A 24,280-nucleotide genomic window follows, 5' to 3' on the forward strand; every position below is an offset into this window, starting at 1 on the left:
CCCACCAGGATGGCCTGAGGGCTCTCCGCTTCTTCCTTGAACAAAGGCCCGACCAGTCCCCATCCACCACTACCCTCCTCCACCTGGCTGAACTTGTTCTCACGTTGAACAACTTCTTCTTTGACTCCACTCATTTCCTCCAAATCAAAGGTGTTGCTATGGGTACCCGCATGGGTCCTAGCTATGCCTGTCTTTTCATGGGATATGTGGAACACTCTTTGTTCCAGTCCTACTCGGGTCCCCTCCCTCACCTCTTTTTCCGATACATTGATGACTATCGGTGCCGTTTCCTGCTCTCGCCCTGAACGAGACAATTTCATTCACTTTGCCTCCATTTTCCACCCTTCCCTCACCTTCACATGGTCCATCTCTGACTCTTCCCTTCCCTTCCTCGACTTCTCCGTCTCCATCTCTGGGGATAGGTTATTGACCAACATTCACTACAAGCCCACTGACTCCCACAGCTACCTGGACTACACTTCCTCCCACACTGCCTCCTGTAAGGACTATTCCATTCTCCCAGTTTCTCCGTCTCCGCCGCATCTGCTCAGACGATGCCACCTTCCACACCAGTGCTTCCGACATGTCTTCCTTTTTCCTCAACCGAGGATTACCCTCTACCGTGGTTGACACGGCCCTCGACCGTGTCCGTTCTATCTCCCGCACTTCTGCCCTCACCCCTGCCCCGCCCTCCCGGAACCACGATAGGGTTCCCCTTGTCCTCACCTTTCACCCCACCAGCCTCCACATTCAACGGATCATTCTCCGCCATTTCCGCCACCTCCAAAGTGATCCCACCACCAAACGCATCTTCCCCTCCCCTCCCCTCCCCTTTCAGCATTCCATAGGGACCGCTCCCTCCGAGACACCCTAGTCCACTCCTCTATCACCCCCAGCACCCCTTCCCCTTCGCCTGGCACCTTCCCGTGCAAGCGCAGGAGATGTAACACCTGCCCTTATACCTCCCCCCTTCCCACTGTCCAGGGCCCCAAACACCCCTTCCAGGTGAAACAGCGATTTACTTGTGCTTCTTGCAATCTAGTATACTGTATTTGCTGCTCACGATGTGGTCTCCTCTACATTGGGGAGACCAAAAGCAGATTGGGTGACCGCTTTGCGGAACACCTCCGTTCAGTCCATTAGGGCGACGCCAAGCTTTCGGTCGCCTGTCATTTTAATTCACCGCCCCATTCCCATTCGGACCTCACCGCCCTCGGCCTCTTGCATTGTTCCACGGAAGCTCACCGTAAACTCGAGGAACAGCACCTCATCTTCCGATTAGGCACTTTATAGCCTTCCGGACTCAATATCGAGTTCAACAATTTCAGATCATAACCTCGGCCCCTATTACATTTTTACTTATATTTTTTATCCACACCTTTGTTTTGGCCTTCCCCGCCCCCACCTTTCTTTTTCCTCTCCCACATGGCAGCTGTCTCCCATTCTGCCAGCGCATTTCGCACCTAATCTAGAGCCGTCTTTTGTCTCCACTAGTCCTATCACCATCTCGTCTTGTTTTGAATACCTCTTAATGTCTCTTCCTCTCTTTTGTTCCCTCCCAGCCTGGCCTCTTAATCTATTTCATTTCCTGTGCTTCTTTAGTCTTGACAAAGGGTTTTCACCCGAAACGTTGACTCTATATTTTCTCGCCACGGATGTTGCCTGGCCTGCTGAGTTTTTCCAGCATTTTCTGTTGTTATTTCCAATAAAAATGAGTCCTGCTTGAGAGGATGGGTGGGTAAATGCAAAGCATTCAAAGATCAGAGCAACAATCAATCAGCAATGTAATTTGAGGATTCTCAAACCGCCAACAAGGTTAGTGGGTCCCCTCCATTACGGCAAGCAATTCAAGTTCCACTGTATTTCAAAAGTGAGCGTGACAGGGTACTGCTGCACAGCAGGTAAAGCGATTTCTGAATTCTCCCCACCTGTGAGGAACAACTTCTACATTCAATTTCTCATTATGTATTCTGCTTAGAACACGTGTTATACTTGCATTAAAAAGATAAATGTTATTTTAAAATTGTAGGACTCTAAATGAAAAGAACATCTTAAAGTGCCCAAAAGGTAGTTTATTATTTCTGTTCAAAGGAGTCTGTTCACTACATGAAAAGTCCCCTTTAGTGGGAATTCAAAGTTACAAATTAAAGACCCATACAGATCCAAAATATGCACTTCAATAACCCATCCAAGAACTTCTATCTGTGACTCCGTGGCAAATGACCTTTTGCAACTTACGACTTCCAACAACACAACTTACTGCGTCTCCTAACTCAGTGCCATCTGCAAACTTCGATAAGCAAGTCTGTATTCCTTCATCCAAGTCATTAATATACATGGTGAAAAGCATAGGGAATTCTAGAGTACGAGGCCTTGGTGGCTGAAGGCACGTCTACCGACAATAGGGTGAAGGAAGGGGGGGGGGGGGGGAAGATGGAAAAGAGGCTAAAGACAGAAGAGGAGAATTTGGGAGAGTTGTAGAGCTAGAAGAGGCTTCAGAAATAGTGAGGGACAGGTCCATTAAGAGATTTAAACATAAGGATGAGAATTTTAAATGAGGGGCTTTGGGAGTACAGGAAACTGTGTGTTATCCGGAGGCTAAGTGTCCGGCAAGCTCGAGCCACCGGCAAAAATCAGGAGCCGTTTTGTTAGGTTTTTTTTCCTTCTCGTGGCTTTTTTTTCCCTCTCGTGGCTTTTTTTTCCAACAGTCAGGCTCTGGAAAGTCTCTCTGAAGCTGTTGCTAAGCTACAGAGACGCTTCCAAGGTACGGGCCGACTGTTTAGAAGCTGTTGCTAAGCAACAGTGTTTGTTGTCAGATACGGAGATGAAAAGCTCCGTATGCTTCAACATTAACGCTGGTGTGTCCGGCAGTTTTGAGGGAACAGCAACAGCTCGGTCCCGTCAGTGCCGGATAGCACAAAGTTTCCTGTAATGGGAGAGCCAGACTTCTTTCCTTGGCATTCAATTGCTTTCATTATGCCTCTGCAAAGCATCTTGGGATGCTTTTGTATGCTAAAGATGCCTTACATAAATACAAGTTGCTGCTGTTGATGACTCAAATCCACCTTGCATTAATATACAAGTTGTAGTACAAGTGCACTGTCAAAATGTGCGTGTCTGGAGAGAACAATGGGAAGAAGGGGCAAGGAGGAAGGGAGGAGAGAAGATGGAGTGGAGGAAGGGAGACGAGGACAAAGGAAGACATGGGGTGAGGATTGAGAGGGAAAGAGGTAGAGGTGAGGGGGCAGCAAGTTATGCATCTTAGCATCAGGGCCTGAATAGTTTAGAGAAGCTTGGAAGAAAATCGGGTGAGATATAGAGACATCTCCAGTCGTAAAAAATGTAATTTGAATTAACAGTTCATAATCCAAAGATACTCACTCCATTACTGAGCCTTTTGGAGCTGTTTGTCTCTATGTAAATGAGCCTCAGTGGTAGAGCATGGAAGCCACTGGAGACTCGATAAGCCATTATGCTATTATGGACATTTTGAAAGCTTGTACTCCTGTGACAATTTCACCCTGAATTGACCCAATTTCCACACCACCTACAGGCATAAAACATACTGCATGCAATTCTGTGACTCACTTACTGTTTTATATTTTTGGAGAATTAATGGTTAGCTCTCAGAACTGAATGCAATAGGATATTAGTTACAGTCTTCACATTATGCAAATAAGGCAGTTGAATAACAAAAGTCAGAGTGGATATCGGTGAACGATTAAAGTAGTAACCTTATTAAGCAGCTTAGATGCATCATAAGCCATGACCATAACACTCAAACCAGTTTACATCACTATCTGAACCTCAGGATAAGTATACTGCTTAAGTATCCTGGAAAATAGATTTAAATTGTTTTCAATTCCCAAGAGCTGAATAATAAATAAGCATTGCCATATGCCCACACTACGCACCAGTGCAGAGAAGAGCATTGATTAGTAGTGCCACAGCAGTTTATTCAGCAACACAAATCGGATATTAGCAACACTAAGCAAATATTTATCTGTTGATTTCAATAGTTTTCATGCCAAAATAATTTTACTAAAGCAAAACACAGTACACGCACATGGATGGCTGTAAAAACTCCAGTGTTAGAATCACAGAATCATTACAGCACAGAAGGAGGCCATTCGGCCCGTCGAGCCCATGCTGGCTCTCTGCAAGAGCACTTCAGCTAGTCCAACTCCCCTGCCCTTTCCCTGAAGCCATGCACATTTTTTTCCTCCTGGTACTTATCCAATTCCCTTTTGCAAGCCATGATTGAATCTGCCTCCACCATCCTTTCAGGCAGTGCATTCCAGATCCTAACCACTCGCTGCGTAAAAAAGTTTTTCCTCATGTCGCCTTTGGTTCTTCTGTCAAATCATCTGTGCCCTCTGGTTCTTGACCCTTCCACCAATGGGAACAATTTCTCTCCATCTACTCTGTCCAGACCCACTCATGATTTTGAACACCTCTATCAAATCTCCTCTTGACCTTCTCTGCTCTAAGGAGAATTTCTCCAGTCTATCCACAAAACTGAAGTCCCTCATCGTTGGAACCATTCTTGTAAATCTTTGCTGCACCCGCTCTAAGGCCTTCACATCCTTCCTAAAGTGCTGTGTCCAGAATTGGACAGAATACTCCAGTTGAGGCCGAACCAGTGTTTTATATAGGTGCTTTATAAAGTTAAAGCAGTCATTCAGGAATTCTGCCCATAAAATCTCAGTTTGCAATAATTCATATATTTGAAGATTTCTGACTAAATGGTTGTATTAGTGGTGTTTATTAAAAAGGTCAGTACACTATCTAGAAAGGCTGTTAAAGTTAAACTGCAATGCTTGGGGGCTGGATTTATCTATCCCCAAAGCCTCATAATAGAATGGTACAGAAATGTTATACTATTGCTAATAGTGACTGATGGAAGAACTAAATTAGGTGGCTTTTTTGTGAATCACTACATGGCAATAGTTGCATAAATTTAGCAGCAGCACTTCAGAAATAACCTCTGGTTTTCCAATTCTACTTAACATTTACATTGCAAGATCTGTGAGCAATGAATATGAAACAGATCAACACATTATACGTCATCATGCATGACAATAAATGTCGAGTGGGTGCGGGTACAGTACTGTAGTTTGTGTTGCACTAATAAGCACGCTGACCAACTCCTGCAAATTTTCATCTACTATATCAAGTTCAGTAAAGAATTACTTACTTCCCCATATAGGAATGTCTTTGCTTTCTGCCTTCATTACAATGGAAGCCATGGTCATGGTAACTGGAATAGCATCAAAATATGAAGAATGTGGTGCTAATGTCATTATAGGTGCTTCTGTCGGCAAAGCACGGCGTCCCTTTACACTCATCCAATGAAAGCCACCCGCAAACCACATAGCTCTCATTATCACTTTCAGCAAAAAATCCAATGTCCTACAAAACACAAAATATAAATGCATCAAAGACTACAATTTTCAAATGAACGATATACTTAGAATTCAACAGTTGAGAAACCACAGAAGTTGTACAATTTTCCATCAACTTCAGTTGTTCTCCCACTTTCCATTCCTTTTTAAAAAAAATCATGGCTACTAGCTTGCTCCTTTAGCTGGGATTCACTCCATAAATCAACAGAAGAAACTGTATAGTTTATAGCTCCATATTCTAATTAAATGGTGGGAGTTGTTCAACTAGTTATTCAACTTGCCAGAATGGGCGACGGTAGTGTTAGGCCTGCTCCTTGAACTGCTTCAATCCTCCCGCAAGTGATAGGTAGGAAATTCTTAATGTTTTGTTTTGTTGTGGTTGCCAGTCCAGTACCATATATTTTTCTTTTTATTGGACAACCAACTGGCCCACATAATGGGGATTTTGGAACCATTATTGTGGAAAAATTATGTACGGGACAAAAAGAATGGAATTTGACTTATAAAAAAACAAAATTTTAGATAAAACTAAGTGAAACTACTAAACAGTATAGAACTTCCAAGAGAACTGAAGGTGCAGAATGCACTGTTGTTAAGTGCAGAAACTCCAAAAGCATATCAAATAGCTTTTTCTTGTATGCATAAACAATCAAAACTACTGCCAAAAGCAGAAGGAAAAAAATTAACTAGTTGCGCAGTCCAGAACACTGCTTACACACACACACACACACCATTAATGTTAATATTGGGCCAACAAGCAAGAATGATAGAAATTTACAATGATAAACATATTACCTTAGACTAGATGATTGTATGAATTTTCAGCTCATGCATTATAATGCTGAAACGAACACAATTACAGTCAAAGCTGTTCAAATATCAGGAGTAGCTTTATTACTGTAATATTAATCCCAAAGTATGAAACAGCATGTGCACAATTTTACTTTCATATAAACTCATACATTCTGCTTGCCTAATGTCCCCTTTTGTTCTCCCTGACTTAAAAAAAAACTTTTTCCTACCTAAATCTATCTTTATGGAAATAAGCTCACAAGAATGTTCAATCACTGTATTCCCCTTCTTTAATTCTCTGCTGGGCTCGAGGTGGAAACAAGGTTGGAAAATGGAATTTTTAATTAAATAAAAGCTGGGTTTTGGAGCCAAATGCCAGGACAGTGATGAGTGAAATGGTTTCTTCTGAACTGGATGCAACTTTACCTGTCAAAACAGCAAGGGGTTGTCGATGGATGAATAAATATTTCTATTAAAAAGAAAGACTTGCATTTATATTAACCCTAAGGATCAAAGTAATGTTTCAGAGGATTGACCAAGGCAGTTCAGGGAACTAAGTGAGGAGGTTAGCCCCAGTTCCATGTCTGAACTATGAAAACTAGAACACCAACAACTTGCATTTATATAGCGCCTTTAATGTAGTAAAACATCCCAAGGCACTTCACAGGAGCGCTATCAAACAGAATTTGACACCGAGCCACGTAAGGAGATATTAGGACAGATGAACAAAAGCTTGGTCAAAGGGGTAGGTTTTAAGGCACGTTTTTAAGGAGGAGAAGGGTGTAGAGAGGTGGAGAGATTTAGGGAGCGAATTCCAAAACTTAGGGCCTAGGCAGCTGAAAGCACGTCACCAATGGTGGAGCGATTAAAATCAGTGATGCGCAAGAGGCCAGAATTGGAGGAGTTCAGAGATTTCTAAGGCTTGCAGGGCTGGAGGAGGTTAGAGAGATAGGGAGGGGTGAAGCCATGGAAGGATTTGAAAATAAGGATGAGAATTTTAAAATTGAGGGGTTGCCAGACAGAGTACAGGGATGATGGGTGAACCGGACTTGGTGCAAGTTATGATACAGACAGCAGAGTTTTGGATGAGCTCAATTTATGTAGGGTGGAATATGGGAGGCTGGCCAGGAGAGCAATGGAATAGTCTAGAGGTACCAAAGGCATGGGTGAGGGTTTCAGCAGCAGATGAACTGAGGCAGGGACGGAGTCGGACGATGCTACGGAGGTGGAAGTAGGCGGTCTTGGTGATGAAGTGGATATATGGTCGGAAGCTCATCTTGGGGTCAAATATGACACCAAGGTTGCAGGCAGTCTGGTTCAGCCAGGGAGAGTGATGGAGTGATGCAGTGGCCAGGGAGAGTGATGGAGTTGGTGGCTAGGAAATGAAGTTGGTGGCAGGGACTGAATGTCAGACAAGCAGTGTGACAAATAGAGGTAGTGGCGAGGTAGAGCTGGGTGTTGTCATCATACATGTAGAACCTGACATGGTGTTTTTGGATGATGTCACCAAGGGGGAGCACGTAGATGAAAATAGGAGGGGGCCAAGGATAGATCCTTGCAGTACTCCAGAGGTAACAGTGTAGGAGAGGGAAGAAAAGCCATTGCAGGTGATTCTCTGGCTACGATTAGATAGGTAAGAATGGAACCAGGCGAGGGCAGTCCAACCCAACTGGACGACAGAGGAGAGGTGTGGAAGAGGATGGTGTGGTCAACAGTGTCGAAGGCTGCAGGCAGGTCGAGAAGGATGATGAGGGGTAGCTTACCACGGTCAATCACATAGGATGTAATTTATGGCTTTGATGAGACCGTTTCAGTATTGCGGCAGGAGCAGAAACCTGATTGGAGAGATTCAAACATGGGAGTTGTAAAGTAAAATTAAAAAGGGACAGAGAGGCATATTACACACAATAATCAAATTAGTGTATAAACATTTATAATCAAAAGTTTTTGCATGAGCAAAGAGTTGTTATAGGCAAGTTGTTTTTGAGAAATTTGCCTAATCGATTGTTGTACCAATAAAGGGAATGCATTACATTTTCTAAATGTGTTTGTTAAGGCATCTCACTGGAAGCTGGTTACTAAAATTCAGATTCCTGATCCAAGAGGAAGTGTAGCTGCTTGGATAGAAAGTTGGTTTATGAACAGATAACATAAGAGTTAATGTTAATGGGTGCTGCTCAGATTGGAGAAGGGTTGGAAATTGTGTACCTGAGGAATGAGAGCTCAGTCCACTTCGGTTTTCGACATAGATGATTTTGATTTGGATGTAACAACAAGAACTTGTATTTATATAGCACCTTTAACATAGAAAAGCATCCCAAGGCAATTCACAAGGATCAAAAATGGACGTCGAATCAACAAATGAGATAATAGGAGGGATGACCAAAAGCTAGATCAAAGAGGTAGGTTTTAAGGAGATTCTTATTGCAAGAGAGGAAGGTGGCAGTGTGCAGATTTTTTAGGGAAGTTGGGGCTAGATGGCTGAAGGCATGGCTGCCAATGGCGAAGAGGGGGTGGGGTGTTCTACAAGAGGCCAGTGTCAGAGGACAGAGTTCCGGGGTGGCTACAGGGCTGGAGGAGGTTAAAGATAGGGAGAGGTGAAGGCCTTGAAGGGATTTATACACGAGGATGAGAATTTCAAATTGGAGGCACTGGGGGACTGGCAGCTAATGTAGGTCAGCAAGGACAGCAGTGATGGGTGAGCGATACTTGGTGTGCGATTGGACATGGGCAGCAGAGTTTTGGGTGAACTGAGGTCTACAGATTGCGAGGCCGTACAAGAGAGCACTGCAATACTCAAGTCTGGAGTGTGACAACACAGTGGAGAAATTGAGAGGTGGTGGTGGAAAGGTATAGCTGGGTGTCATCAACGTACATCTGGAAGCTGATCTCACATCTTTAGATGATGTTGCCAAAGGCATGTAGATGTCAAAGGGAGGGGGCCATGGTTAGGTCTTTGTTGGAACGCCAGAGGTAAAAGTGCAGGAGTGGAAAGAGAAGCCATTGCTGGAAATTCTCTGGCTACAACTACATAGGTATAAGCAAAACCAACTAAAAGCAGTGCCATGGAGCTGGATAACAGAGAAGCGTTGGTGAAGGATGGTGTAGTTGACCGTGCTAAAGGCTATGGTGAAGTCGAAGAGGTAGGGAAATGCACCACAGTAAGAGAAGATGTCATTTGTGACTTTGATTCGGGCGGTTTCAGTCCTGTGGCAGAGGCAGAAACCTGATTGGAGAGATTAAAACAGAGAGCTGCAGGAAAGATGGCATGGATTTGGAAGGCGACAACACATTCAAGGATTTTGGACAGGAAAGTGAGCTTGATGAATCTACCTGCCTCTGTGAAGTATTCAATTTGCTTGACTTAACTCGAGTTCAAGGGTGGTTGTCAGCTTGAATTTGTGTATCTTTCTCCATTAAGCCTTGACTAGGGAGGCATCAAACTTTACAAGATATGCAACAATATAGGCTGAGGCTGTAGTCTTTGCAAACTTATATACTGCACCTGATTTAAAGGGACAGCTACAAGACTAAAACAAAGGGAAATCACTTTGTATGAGTCATAGAATCATAGAAAGTTACAGCACGGACGGAGGCCATTTTGGCCCATCGTGTCCACGCCGGCCAAAAGAGCTATCCAGCCAAATCCCACATCCCAGCTCTAGGTCCTTAGCCCTGCTGGTTAGAGCATCCCAAGTGCACATCCAAGTACTGTACTTTTTAAATGTGTTTAGGGTTCCTGCCTCTACCACCCTCTCAGGCAGTGAGTTTCAGACCCCCACAACCCTCTGGGTGAAGAAATTTCCCCTCAAATCCCCTCGAAACCTTCCACCAATTACTTTAAATCTGTGCCCCCTGGTTTTTGACCCCTGCCAATAGGTCCTTTCTATCCACTTTATCTATGCCCCTCATAATTTTATTCACCTCAATAAGGTCTCCCCTCAGCCTCCTCTGTTCCAAGGAAAACAGACCCAGCCTATCCAGTCTTTCCTCATAGCTAAGATTCTCTACGCCCGGCAACATCCTTGTAAATCTCCTCTGTACCCTCTCTAGTGCAATCACATCTTTCCTGTAATGTGGTGACCAGAACTGCATGCAGTACTCTAGCTGAGGCCTAGCTAGTGTCAAGCATAACCCCCCTGCTCTTGTATTCTATGCCATGGCTAATAAAGGCAAGCATTCCGTATGCTGCCTTAACCATCTTATCTACCTGGCCTGCTACCTTCAGGGATCTGTGGACATGCACTCCAAGGTCCCTTTGTTCCTCTACACTACTCAGTGTCCTACCATTTAATGTGTATTCCCTTTCCTTGTTAGCCCTCCCCAAATTCATTACCTCACACTTCTCCGGATTGAATTTCATTTGCCACTGTTCTGCCCACTTGACCAATTTATTGATATCTTCCTGCAGTCTACAGCTTCCTTCTTCAGTATCAACCACACAGCTGATTTTAGTATCATCTGCAAACTTCTTACTCATACCCCCTATATTCAAGTCTAGATCATTGATATATACCACAAAAAGCAAGGGACCTGGTCCTGAGCCCTGCGGAACCCCACTGGAAACAGCCCTCTAGTCACAAAAAAACCCATCAACCATTACCCTCTGCTTCCCGTCTCGGAGCCGGTTTTGAATCCAACTCGATACTTTGCCCTGGATTCCATGGGCTTTTAACTTAGTGACCAGTCTGCCATGTGGCACCTTATCAAAAACCTTGCTAAAGTCCATATACACTACATCAAACGCACTACCCTCCTTGTTACCTCCTCAAAAAATTCAATCAAGTTGGTCAGACACGACCTTCCCTTAACAAATCCATGCTGACTATCCTTGATTTATCCGTGTCTTTCTAAATGAAGATTTATCCTGTCCTTCAGAATTCTTTCCAATAATTTTCCCACCACCGAGGTTAGGCTGACTGGCCTGTAATTACTCGGTCTATCCTTTTCTCCCTTTTTAAACAAGGGCACCACATCTGAAGCCACAGGGAGTATAAACTCAATAGAAAAATACTGAGGGCTGTGGAGGAACAAAGACCCTTGGCAAAGGGTACAAATCAAAAGTGTAAGTGTGCAGTGATAAAGTCATAAAAAATGTCAATAGCTTTTTGGGTGTTAGAAATAAGGACTAAGTGCTAGAGCAAAGAAGAAATGATAAATTTGTACAGGCATTAGGTAGATCACAGTTAGAATACTGTGCAGTTTTTGACACGACGTCATATCACGGACAGGAAACTATAGTTATGACTAAGGAGAGGCTCGAGATATTGGGACTTTCCTCTAAAGCAGAGAAGGTTAGAAGTTTTAATAGAGGTTTTATGAAGGGTTTTCCATAGGGTGAATACAGAAAAACTACTTTCTGTTTGGGGACTCATTGATGAAGGGTCCAATTCAAAATTGTCACTAAATGAGTAAGGAAAAAGACTAAAAGAAATGTCTTTATGTAAAGAGTAGTTAGAGATGGTGCTCATTACTAAAAAGGCTGCTTACAACAACTTTACTACAGCAATATCAAATATCAATAAATATTTTATAGGCAGTGTTACAGCTTTTACTTGTAAGACATTTAATCTTCACTGCATACATATTTTAAAGTGTAAATTTTATTTTTGATGAATTTTGAAATATATTGAATAAATAAGCAATTACACACTTCTACCTTGAAGTAAATATGTAATCAAGAGATATTTTGGGCATAATCCAAAGGAGTATAAAGTTAGGTGTTAAGGCTGTCGTATAGCCTTCCAAACTGTTTGAAACACTAGTTATAATTAAAATGACGAAACCGTTCATTAACTAAATTACTTCACAATTACATTGCTGTATTATTGCTTTGCAATTCCAGTCAATATGTTTTTTTGTTTTTTTTTTAAATACAAAGCTGATTCCTCTCATAGGAGGGACCAGCAGAGCTCTTCCTTCAGTTATTAGAGGTATGACACCCACAAGCTGACGGCTTCCTTCAGCTTGCCCTACGTAGCTCATAGGACTCTCTCTCTCTCTCTCTCTCTCTCGAAGAATAGCATTATTGATGGGACAGTCCATTTCCACTGCAGCTTTATCTTATGACTCGATCTGTGTTTACTTGCTTTAAGCTTCCAGGACTGGGTTTGGAAACATCTGCTCTCAGTGTTTCAGCCCTCGTTGGTGGATTTAAGATTTATCCACTAAAGAGGGAGTGGCATTATTAACTGAAATTTAAAAACCACAGTCTCATCAAATTGAAGCAGCTAAACCCAGCCAACAGCATAAAAAGAAACAGGGATGGAGCTGCAAGAGGAGGGCTCATGAACTTCTATATTATCATTGATTTACTAATCTCTGTTCCCCAGCTGGCCTGAGTCCATGGAGAAAATTACAAATTGGTACAATTACATGTCAAAACTCACTCTGCTCACTTACACTTTAAGCACATAGAACTGTAATTTTAAATAGAAATATATTCAGAGTGCTAATTGACAGAGCACATGTTGACTAGCACCAGCTGTTTACTCCTCCATAGTCAAGAATCAGCATCAAAACTCAGTCCTGCATCTGTGCTGCTCCCCAAACATCTGGCAAAAGTCATCACCTATGGAACTCTTCCACAGATGCAGACTGCAATGCTGATTAAGCACATCAAATATTTACAGCAATTATCAGTTTCTGTAGGGAAGAATCAAAGTCCTAAGTCAAAGTAGTGGTTACTGTGGAAAAGCAAAACAAGAAATTGTATGGTTAAACATGTCCATATAAGGATTTATGCAGAAATGCATTTTGCACACATTGATCTGTTTTGTAGTTAGTTCTCTAATGCCTTATTTACAGTAGTGAACCAGAGTGGGGACTTGTATGATTTTGTTCCTGTTTAACATTTAAATTTATTTTTGTTCTGTAAATTTTGAGTTTTGAAAAGTCAGTGCCTGATGGCACGTTGTTTTCCCACCACTACAAATTATGGTGAAGTCAGAAACAAAACAAAGCTCAAGTAATACTATATTGTAGTGCCTCCTACAGCTATTATTGTAGTGTTGCTCTAACAATTATTAAATAAATATTTGCCTCATATTTGATACTGTTATAGCAAGGTTGTTGTATTTAATAATGAGCACCATCACTAGTCATGTTTAGCAAATGTAGAGCTGAAACCTATTTTATCAGCAGGAGCTTCACACAATTCAATAACAAACCTAAAATGGGAATTGAGGATTAGAACTATTGACATTAACAGTACAGAAGAAATGCCGTGCTGGCTCTTTTGCTACAACAATTTGAAACTAATCCTACTGCCTTGCTCACTCCCCATAGCCCTGCATCTTATCTATTATGGAACTATGGCACACAGATCAGGAAGGTCTTCCAATTCGTCCTTGCACTGTACTGAATTGAATTAATGGTTCTCAGCCAGAGCAACTATAGGGGTGCTACAATTGGCTGCAGTAAGTCTGGGTTTGAAGATTGGGGGAAAAATTCAGCCAGAGTTCTTGCTCCTGATTCTTGTGCAGTAAACCATTTAAAATTGCGTGTGCAGACTTTCGACAAGGATAGGATCAAGTTTGTCTGTGATGTGGTCAAACAGACTAAAACTTTTACTAAAACTATACCAGCACCAGTACACAAAATGTATGTATTTTCAGCCCCACCCCTCTACTCCAGAAAATTAGGTACTTTCACAAGCTAGAGGAAGAAATCATAACTACTCAAATTGTACAATACAGTACAGGAAACTCTCATTTAAACAGCACCTAAATAGCCGAAATTCTCTATTAACCGGCAAACTTTATACTCCGAAAACAACTCAATAACTGGAAATGTTGCTGAGTCCGAGTCTCCTGCGGTGGCCGAGTTAGTCAGTGGGGGTAGTTCTCCAAACTGCCACGACTCGGCTTCTTGGCGCTGTCGGAAGTCCGAACACCTCAACAACAGGAGTCTGACTCTCCCGCGCTGTATACAGTCGTTTACTGTATGTTTTATTTTACTGTTAAGTAATTAAAGAGTTATGGATTACCCTCAACTGGCATTACTGTACTTAATCAAGCATCTTCCACCATCCATTTAACACAACATTCTGTGGGTGAGTACCCAATTACTGTATACTGCACATTTCTTCATTTTTTATTTTTTGTTTGTTAAAAATAACCTCGGTAGATAACCCTCTCCGTCATCTGGAATTTTTAATCAACCGGCACCATCCCGGTCCCATCGGTGCTGGATATCAAAGAGTTTCCTGTACTGCACTCTTAGAATGGTTACAGCACAGAAAGAGGCCGTTCGGCCCGTTGAGCCTGTGCCGGCTCTCTGCAAGAGCACTTCAGCTAGTCACACTCCCCTGTCCTTTCCCCGTAGCCCTGCAATTTTTTTTTCCTTCAGGTACTTATCCAATTCCCTTTTGAAAGCCTCCACCACCCTTTCAGGCAGTGCATTCCAGATCCTAACCACTCGCTACGTAAAAAAGCTTTTCCTCATGTCTCATTTGGTTCTTTTGCCAATCACCTTATATTTGTGTCCTCTGGTTCTTGACCTTCCACCAACAAGAACAGTTTCTCTCTATCTACTCTGTCTAGACCCCTCATGATTTTGAACATCTCTATCAAATCTCCACTCAACCTTCTCTGCTCCAAGGAGAACAAACCTGGCTTCTCCAGTCTATTCACGTAACTGAAGTCCCTCATCCCTGGAACCCTTCTGGTAAATCTTTTCTGCACCCTTTCTAAGACCCTCACATCCTTCCTAAAGTGCGGTGCCCAGAATTGGACACAATACTCCAGTTGAGGCCGAACCAGTGTTTTATAAAGGTTCATCATAACTTCCTTGCTTTTGTAGTCTATGCCTCCATTTATAAAGCCCAGGATCCCATATTTTTTTTAAACCACTTTTTCCAACCTGCTCTGCCACCTTCAATGATTTGTGCAAATACACCCCTAGATCTCTCTGTTCATGCACTCCCTTTAGGATTGTACCCTTTAGTTTATATTGCCTCTCCTCATTCTTCCTACCAAAATGTATCAATTTGCACTTTTGCGCCTTAAATTTCATCTGCCATGTGTCCGCTCATTTCACCAGCCTATCCAATTCCAATTCCAATTCCAATTCAAATGCTTTATTGGCATGAAAGTTTACAGAGAACCATATTGCCAAAGCTTACATAGCAAAAAGGTACAGTTTTCCAACATTCTGTAGGTGTCAATCGATTTGACATTTGTTGGGTACATACAATATTACTTTTAAACAATATTAATTTTAAACAGTCTTTGTACTTCATTTGGTACGTTCAATATTAATTTTAAACAGTCTTAATTTTAAACAGTCCTCAGGTTGTGACATGTTGTTACATATTTGGCCCCAAGGTATGGTCTGTCTCCTTCTCCTAGGACTAATCTCAATTTTGACAGGTCATCCAATTCCTTGAAATCTGGGGTTGTTTGGCTTAGCTTGTTGAATAATATGTTTCTTGATGTGTTGAATTTTTCGCATTTTAGGAGGAAATGCATCTATGTCTTCTTGAAGTCTATCACTATCCTCCTCACTGTTCACTATACTTTCAAGTTTTGTGTCATCTGCAAATTTTGAAATTGTGCCCTGTACACCCAAGTCCAAGTAATTAATATATATCAAGAAAAGCAGTGGTCCTAGTACCCACCCCTGGAGACCACCACTGTATACCTTCCCCCAATCCGAAAAACAACCATTCACCACTACTCTGTTTCCTGTCACTTATCCAATTTCGTATCTTGCCACTGTCCCAGTTATTCCATGGGCTTCAACTTTGCTGGCAAGCCTATTATGTGGCACATTATCAAACGCCTTTTGGAAGTCCATGTATACCATGTCAACCACATTGCCCTCATCAACCCTCTCTAATACCTCATCAAAAAACTCGATCAAGTTAGTTAAACACGATTTGCCTTTAACAAATTCATGCTGGCTTTTCTTAATTAATCCACACTTGTCCAAGTGATTGTTAATTTTGTCCCTGATTATTGTTTCTGAAAGCTTCCCCAACTACAGAGGTTAAACCGACTGGCCTGTAGTTGCTGGGTTTATCCTTGCACCCTTTTTTGAACAATGGTGTAACATTTGCAATTCTCCAGTCCTCTGGCACCACTCCTGTATCCAAGGAGGATTGGAAGATTATGGCCAGTATTTCTGCGATTTTCACCTTAACTTCCCTCAGCATTCTAGGATGCATCCCATCCGGTCCTGGTGACTTATCAACTTTAAGTACAGACAGCCTTTCTAGTACCTACTCTATCAATTTTTATCCATTCCAGTATCTCCACTACCTTCTCTTTCACTATGACTTTGGCATCATCGATTTCCTTGGTGACAACAGATGCAAAGTACTCATTTAATACCTCAGCCATGCCCTCTGCCTCCATGCGTAGGTCTCCTAATTGGCCCCATCCCTCCTCTTACTACTCGTTTATTATTTACTAGCTGGAGTGCCCGGCGGTGCCGAGGCTTTTTCGAGGGCATGTTGTTGTTTGAAGAGAGAGCGAGCGCGCGACTGGGGGGGGGGGGGGGGGGGGGGAAAAGAGAGCGCGCGACTGTGGGGCGGGGGGGTGGAAAAGAGAGACAGCGACTGGGGGGAGGGAGGGGGGGAGGGGAGGGGGAAGGGGGAGGGAGGGGGAAGGAGGAGGGGAGTCCCCGAGCCCCGCCCCCCGATCTCCGCACCCCAGATCTCTCGCCCCGCGATCTCCCGATGTGCCGCCCCGCGATCCCCCAATCTCCCGCCCCGCGATCTCCCGATGTCCCGCCCCCGCGATGTCCCGCCCCCGCGATCTCCCGATGTCCCGCCCCCGCGATCTCCCGCCCCCGCGATCTCCCGATGTCCCCGCCCGAGCCGGCTTCAAGACCAGAGAGACGCCGCCGCGCAACCTACCGCGTGAGGCCCGGCCGGACTCAAGTCGCGCTCCGGGCAGAAGATGACGCGGACGCTGACTCCCGCCCCGCCCGCCTTTACTAAGATGGCGGCGGCGGCGACGCTCGGCTCAGGCCCGCCCCCTCCAGCCTTCACAAAGATCGCGACGGGAGGCGCTTAGCTCGGGCGTGGCTGGTCAACAGACGCCCAGGCTTTGAGGCCTGGAAAAATGGTGAAAGGTAGGATAATTAGAGGTTAGACAAAAGATTTACGAATTAAAAAACAATTTGTCTTTTAAAAGCAACTTTTCTTTTGCTGGAAATGTAGATTTGAAAAGAAACACGCAGAAAGCGGGAAAAAGAAAGGAAAAGTTTGGAATCAAGATGGCGGCGACTCACCTCGGTTCAGAACGATAAGGCCCGCCCACACACGCACCGATTGGTAGACCGTCAGGTCACCGAAGCGTAGGATTGGTCAATCGTCCCGTCACTCGACCGTACGAGGGCCCGGCCGCACGCGCCAGGAACCCGCCGTACGATTGGTCGACCTCGACGTCACTCGATGCTAATGAGCGGATAATGAGCGGAATGTTGAACGTTTTTTGGATACCGCGGGCGCAATTTTTGTCCGGCCGAAACGTAAATACGCTTAGGACGGTTCTGGAATCGTCAGCTTTCTTTCGACATAACGCACGTGTAGGTACGCTCTAACTTGAGAGTTAATTCAATACAGACAGACAGACGGAATGACAGACAGACAGATGTATCCTTTTATATATATAGATAGATGTGCCTATAGAAGACTTTTGAATTCCCTTTTATGTTAGCTGCCATTCTATTCTCATACTCTCTGTTTGCCCCTCTTATTTATTTATTTATTTTTCCACATTCCCTCTGAACTTTCTATATTCAGCCCGATTCTCACTTGTATTCTCTACCTGACATCTGTCATATGTGCTCTTTTTCTGCTTCATCTTACGTTCTATCTCCTTCATCATCCAGGGAGCTCTGACTTTGGTTGCCCTACCTTTCCCCCTCGTGGGAAGGTACCTCAACTGAACCATCTCTTTAAAAGCAGTTCGATTACAGTTTTGCCTGCCAATCTTTGATTCCAATTTGCCCGGGCCAGGTCCGTTCTCAACCCACTGAAATTGGCCTTCCTCCAATTAAGTATTTTTATTCTAGATTGCTCCCTGTCCTTTTCCATAGCTAATCTAAACCTTATGATACTATGATCACTGTTCCCTACTGACACTTGCCCCACCTCATTCCCCAGAACCAGATCCAGCAATGCCTCCTTCCTCGTTGGGCCGGAAACATAAGGCCGGATTTTATGATCGGAGGCTTCCTGCGTGTGGATGCCTCCGATCTGGAAAAATCTACGAACTTACCTGTTGGCTCCATAGGTCCCGACAATTCCGATCCTGGGCCTCTCCTGGTGCGCAGAGGCCCAGGTATCCCAGGGGCGCAGGTAGTTCGCAAGCGTCCCTGGGATCAAGTGGGTCATGGGGAACCAAAGAAGTGAATCCCCCTTCACACTTTTGACAGGTCTCTCCATTTAGACTTGTCAAAAGTATGAATGGGGATCACTCAAAAAACACACAAACATTAAAATATTTTTTTTTTTAAATCACGTATTTAAAATTTGTTAAAATTACATTAAATTAAATATTGTAAACAAAAATTTAATTTTTTGAAAAAAATAAAGTTTTTTTTTTAAAAAACAGGGCTATGCTGGTAAAAGTAGGCCTTACGCCTGTTTTTACCAGGCATAAGATTTTTTAAAGGTTTTCAGCGGGCAGAGGTTCTGCAGAAAGCGGAACTCTCTGTCCATGGAGGCCCTTCTCCCGGGCAGGCGGATGATCTGTCAAGAGAATTCTTGACAGATCAAAAGTGCCGGTTTTCAAAGCATGCATGAATCCGGCACTTGCGAGGCCTTACGGGTGGGTACACACCTCGTACACATCCGTGGGGGTTGGAAAATACAGGCCACACTGATCAAGAAAGTTCTCCTGAACACACTTGACAATTTCTTCCCCCTCTCTGTCCTTTACACTCTCCCAGTCTATATTAGGATAGTTGAAGTCCCCTCTATAGTTCTTGCACCTCTTTGTAATTTCCATTCCACTAGCTGGCGGCCTATAGAATACACCTAGTAGTGTAATGGTACCTCTTATTTCTCAACTCTAACCAAATAGAATCTATCCTTGACCCCTCCAGGGCATCTACTCTCTCCAGCACTAACATTCTCCTTAAACAATACTGCCACCCCACCTCCTTTCTTTCCTTCCCTATCTTTTCTGAACACCTTATATCCAGGAATATTTAATACCCAATCCTGCCCTTTTTTGAGCCAGGTCTCAGTTATCGCCACATCATCATATTCCCATGTGGCTATCTGCGCCTGCAGCTCACCAACCTTATTTACCAGGCTTCGTGCATTTACACACATGCACTGTAAACCTCTCGGACCTTTTTGTATTCTCTCTTAGTCTGACCTCACCTAATACCTTACTATTTCTTACTCTAGTGCTATCTGTCTCTCCCAATACTTTGTGCACATTGTTTCTCCCTTCTAATGGTACATCCTGGTGCCCATCCCCCTGCCAAATTAGTTTAAACCCTCCCCAACACCACTAGCAAATCCCCCCCATGAAGATATTGGTCCCAGCTCTGTTGAGGTGCAACCCATCCGGTCTGTACAGGTCCCATCTCCCCCACACTACTTCATTTCTAGAAGGTAAGTGTTCAGAGGTCTATCACTGTAACAGCTGCTGTACTCCCCATCATTATTTCCTTCTTCATTACAACCAGAGATGTATTTGTTTCAGAAGATACTTGCATTGGCAGCAGGGTCAAAGTGCTGTATGCTGTAAACAGCTCCACAAGCGATATTGACCAGCTAGTTCAGAAGTGATGACGTTGTAAAGGGACTTTCATGAGCTTCACCATTAGAGAAAACCATAGGACTGTTTGCTAGGGTATAGGTTATATTTAATACTTGTATGTTTACAATTAAAAATAAAATAGCACTGAAAAGAAAGTTGAAAGTCTCTTCCATGCAATGTTATATTAGTGGATATATGATTTTGAGTTGAGAAACACGAACATAAGTTGATCAATATAGCTAAACTTTATCTCATCTCGCGTAAATTCAGAACACAAATTTGTATCTCAATAGGAGGGTCGGGAAGAGAGGAGAACATTAATGCACAATGGCTTTCTTTGAAATTTCAATTGGTACCAAGGATGCACTTACATTTTAGCACTAGGATTAATATCCAGTAGAAGGTTGGATGCTAACCCTTAGTCACTTTAGGGATTTTTGTTCGACCATATTTGCACGGAAAAGATTTCGGTTAAAAAAAAAAGGAAAGTTAAAATTTAAGGATTGCATTTAAAGCAAAGTATATTCAAACAAAAAGCACCGAGACTTAAGGTGGCTAGATGCTAATTCCCCCCAAAGTCTCTAAACAATAAGCAATTAGTTAACGTATCTTGGTAATCGATAAACATCTCCCATCCATTGTGTTAGGAGGTCCCTTGTCCCAGGTACTCGGCAGGGCATGTCTCGTATAGCCCTCCCCTCAGGTTGTGAACACTGGGGGATAATAAAACAGAGAGATACAGGCAATCAAGTTTTAAAACAAAGCTGTGAGGACAAGCTTTTGCCAGGCTATTTCTGGGTAAGCTCAATATGCTGTATTTCTCATCTTTCACCTCTGCTGAAAGCAACAGATGTCTATAAGTAATTCTAATATTTTGGTGCTGTGCAAAAGGATGATTACAGAATGGCACTGAAGCTCTTTGACATTGCAGTTTAATCAAGGAATCATTTCCAGTATATTACAGGAAATATACATCATACAATGAACAAGTTATAAAGCTAAAATTCAATCGGGGTTAAGCGGTCATAAGTAATGTAAACAAAACATTCAGTTTGGAAATATTTTCTGAATACTGTAAATTAATTACAGCCTTTAATTCACCTCTAGATGTCTGTTATTTAACATACTAAACTTTAAAAAATGCTAATTTTACTATAATGTTCTCCGTGTACTGTGCTTAATGAGTCCATACTGTTATGAAATTATCTCATTTAAGTAGGTTTCCCTCTAGCCTGGGACCATCAACAATTCCCTAGCAACATGCCATTTTTGGAACTTATCTAATGAAGAAAGTATAACTAAGGAAAATTTTGACAGATAATGCTTTGTAGATCATAAATAAAGAACAAAAGCAAAGCTCAAGAACAAAGCATTTCAGATTGAAGAGATATTGCACAGCTTAGAAAAAAGTGTGGGATGAGTATTGATTTCCAAACTTCACAGTATTCCTCCTCCCAAGTCTGTATTTGTGCCAATCTTCAATATTTTTCTGTATGAAAGTTATTGGCAACAAATACAAGATCAGCTAGTGAGCCAGCTTTTATAATATTTCCTTCATAGCCCTGAATTTTGCATTTTGACACAGGTTGTATCACAACAAAAATGTATGAATTCTAGTAAAAAAAGCATATTGCAAAATAGGAAACTCTTAACAATTGCCATACATTAATTTGAATATTGGTATATGCGTAGAGGTACTTAGCTGTACACTCCGATTTAAAATAACTGTAAATTCGAGACAAGTGTAGAACTGGAAAGCAAAAATGGTTGATTAAACTGCTTAAAAAGGAGCAAGATCCCACTATTGTGTAAACTAAAATTGTCTCTTGTATCTCCACAAATTATCCCCCAATACTCAATTTAAACTTTAAGTATTGTTTTGCTTTTGTAAATAAACCATGTCATCTGCAAGAGATGGGGGGATGGGGTGGCGAGGAGGGAAGAAGTGATTAGTCATGATCAACGTTCCCACTAAGCTGCGTGGTCTGGAGGCTCCGCGCGGGCCGCTCACCGGCTTTTACATGAAAGAAAGCATGCATGCGCGAAAATTTGAATGGGCCGCGCAGCCAGTTAAAGGGACTGCACACGAAAACAAAATAGGGAACATTGGTCATGATGCTCCGGCCATCATGGTGTGGGGCAGGCCTGATGAACCAACTGGCCTTTTCCTGCCCGTCAATTTCGTATGTTCATATGTTCGTATCGGAGTCTTATTCAAATTGGAGAGAAAAAGTAAATGCCAACAGAAACTGATATCAATAAGAATCCCTTTCACTGAAAAACCTATTTTCAAAATGTGGACAACGCAAAAAGATTAGACAGGTTGCCATCGAGTTGTTTGGGAATTTATTTGCTCTGTAATTGAATAGAACAGTCAGGATGAATTGGTAAAAGGCTGCAAGAGGTTGGAAAAGATTGCCAAGTCTTGATGTTGAAATTATGAGAAAGAAATTCTTAACTTTATCCGAGTACCATCGTTCATACCATTTTCTAAATACATTTTTTCATTTTGTAAATCCCCAAATGAATAAGACCAAAGGCAAATTTTAATGTTTGGCACAGCTATGGGGATACAAATTAAATGAGTTGGGTGTTAATCACACAGGAGGCATGCAGGTTCAAGCAGCCACATTGCAAAGTTCTTAATTTCAGTTGTGCTGTGTAATGAGCCAAGGATAGAAAATTGCAAAAGATGGCCCCAAGTAAGCTGTTCCTATGCCTCCCACGTAAGCTGTTACTATGCCCAACCTGTCCTTTGGATGACGTAGGAAGGACCTACAAAGGATAGAAAAAAAATACCAGAGTATATGTATAACATGTATAACATACCCCAAAAATCACACAATACTGTTGAAAATCATGGATCTTTAAATAAATGAGTAGATCTCTTGTGACAACAGTAAACAAATGTCAAAAAACAGAAAACCTTGAATTTTATAAATTAGATATTGAAAATATGAAATGATGACAAGGTAAATATAGCAGAAATGCAAACAAATACAAAAGTTGCAACAAAACACAAGCACCTTCCTCTTATCCATCTTTCCAGAAATAATTACTTTACTATACTGACATTAGAATTTTGTTTGATTCCTTATTTGAATGGTGTGGTCCATGTAATTAACTTAGATGGTATTTACAGGTACTGTATTGATCACAAGGCCCCACCAATTAGTCTTACACTAGGAAAATAAATTCTATTTACTCACTTTCTCCACAAATTCATTGGTTTTTCGGGTTCTTTTTCAATACGCCCCCACGCAGCAAGGAATGCAATTGGCCAAGCCAGTAGCATCATGAAAGCAGCCAGCAGGAGACGAATCGGGAATAGAGTCACAGTCATGATGGCTATCTGCAGAATTAAAAATACAGAATGTTGGAATGCGAGATAGAGCAATTATGTGATACAAGACAATCACATCAGAGTACTTTCACTAGTATTTTCAATTTAATATAATTAAATCTTTAAGTTTAAAAGTTCCAAGATTTTGTTAATCTCACATGTTTTTGAGGTATGCAGTCATCTGAAAGCACATCCATAGATTTAAAAGTAATTGATAGAAGGATTAGAGGGGAGTAGAGGAGAAATTTTTCACCCGGAGGGCAGTGCGGGTCTGGAATGCACTGCCTGAAAGGGTGGTAGAGGCAGAAACCCTCATTACATTTAAAAAGTACTTGGATAGGCACCTGAAGAGCCGTAATCTGCAAGGCTACAGACCAAGAGCTGGAAAGTGGGATTAGGCTGGATAGCTCTTTCAGCTGACAGACGGAATGGGACGAATTGCCTCCTTCTGTGCCGTAAATTGCTATGATTTACACAATTTTAGCCGGTGGTCTCTTGGCTTGAAGGCACTCGCAGGTGGTATTACAGCAATGCAAACACAGCATCTCCAATTTGCAAAATTTCAAACCGCTATGGAAAGAAGGGTAGTTTTTCACATTGACCATTACACAAAGTCTGATTGATCATTCTCTTAATGCAAATGCCCTGAGAATGATCATAATGTAGATTTTGCAATTATAGGATCATTGCATGCAAGCGCAACACAATGGAGGATCATGTTTAATGCAGGACACCCAAACAAGAGCAGAAAAGAAAAATCAATGCTGTAAAAGCACAAAGCAGCTACTGCAATACTAATACAAAGAAAGCACAGAAGTTGCTAATCACGCAACTGAGTATAAAGTCTTGCCACTGGGGTCACTCTCAGCAGTTCAACAAAAATTGTTTAATTCTACAATAATGCACAGAAAGACATGCATTTACATAGTACCTCGTGTCTCAGAAATAGTTCAAAGTACTTCATGTACAATGAATTCCTTTGAAGCATGCTAATATGCAAGCAAATATTATTT

The 24,280-nt window shown here is 42.4% G+C and overlaps 1 protein-coding gene across 12 annotated transcripts in view; it reads right to left on the reverse strand.

The window, feature by feature from the left end:
• Positions 1–24,280, reverse strand: part of LOC147117609 (lysophosphatidylcholine acyltransferase 1-like) — a 309,307-nt gene that overhangs the window by 163,876 nt on the left and 121,151 nt on the right. For 2 of the 12 annotated variants that reach the window (XM_085988725.1, XM_085988726.1), the window contains 2 exons: positions 23,134–23,276; positions 5,198–5,412 (listed from right to left, as the gene is read on the reverse strand). In XM_085988725.1, the coding sequence (XP_085844851.1) occupies positions 5,198–5,412; positions 23,134–23,276 (358 nt within the window). Of the gene's footprint in view, positions 1–5,197; positions 5,413–6,200; positions 6,247–6,427; positions 6,624–7,960; positions 15,352–17,058; positions 17,259–20,295; positions 20,638–23,133; positions 23,277–24,280 lie in introns of those variants that run through there. The other 10 variants (XM_085988732.1, XM_085988728.1, XM_085988729.1 and 7 more) reach the window with 10 other exon arrangements.

Source organism: Somniosus microcephalus, chromosome 5 (assembly GCF_052327205.1).
Source record: "Somniosus microcephalus isolate GS21.2 chromosome 5, FLI_Smic_1.0, whole genome shotgun sequence".
NCBI classification, from domain to species: Eukaryota; Metazoa; Chordata; class Chondrichthyes; order Squaliformes; family Somniosidae; genus Somniosus; species Somniosus microcephalus.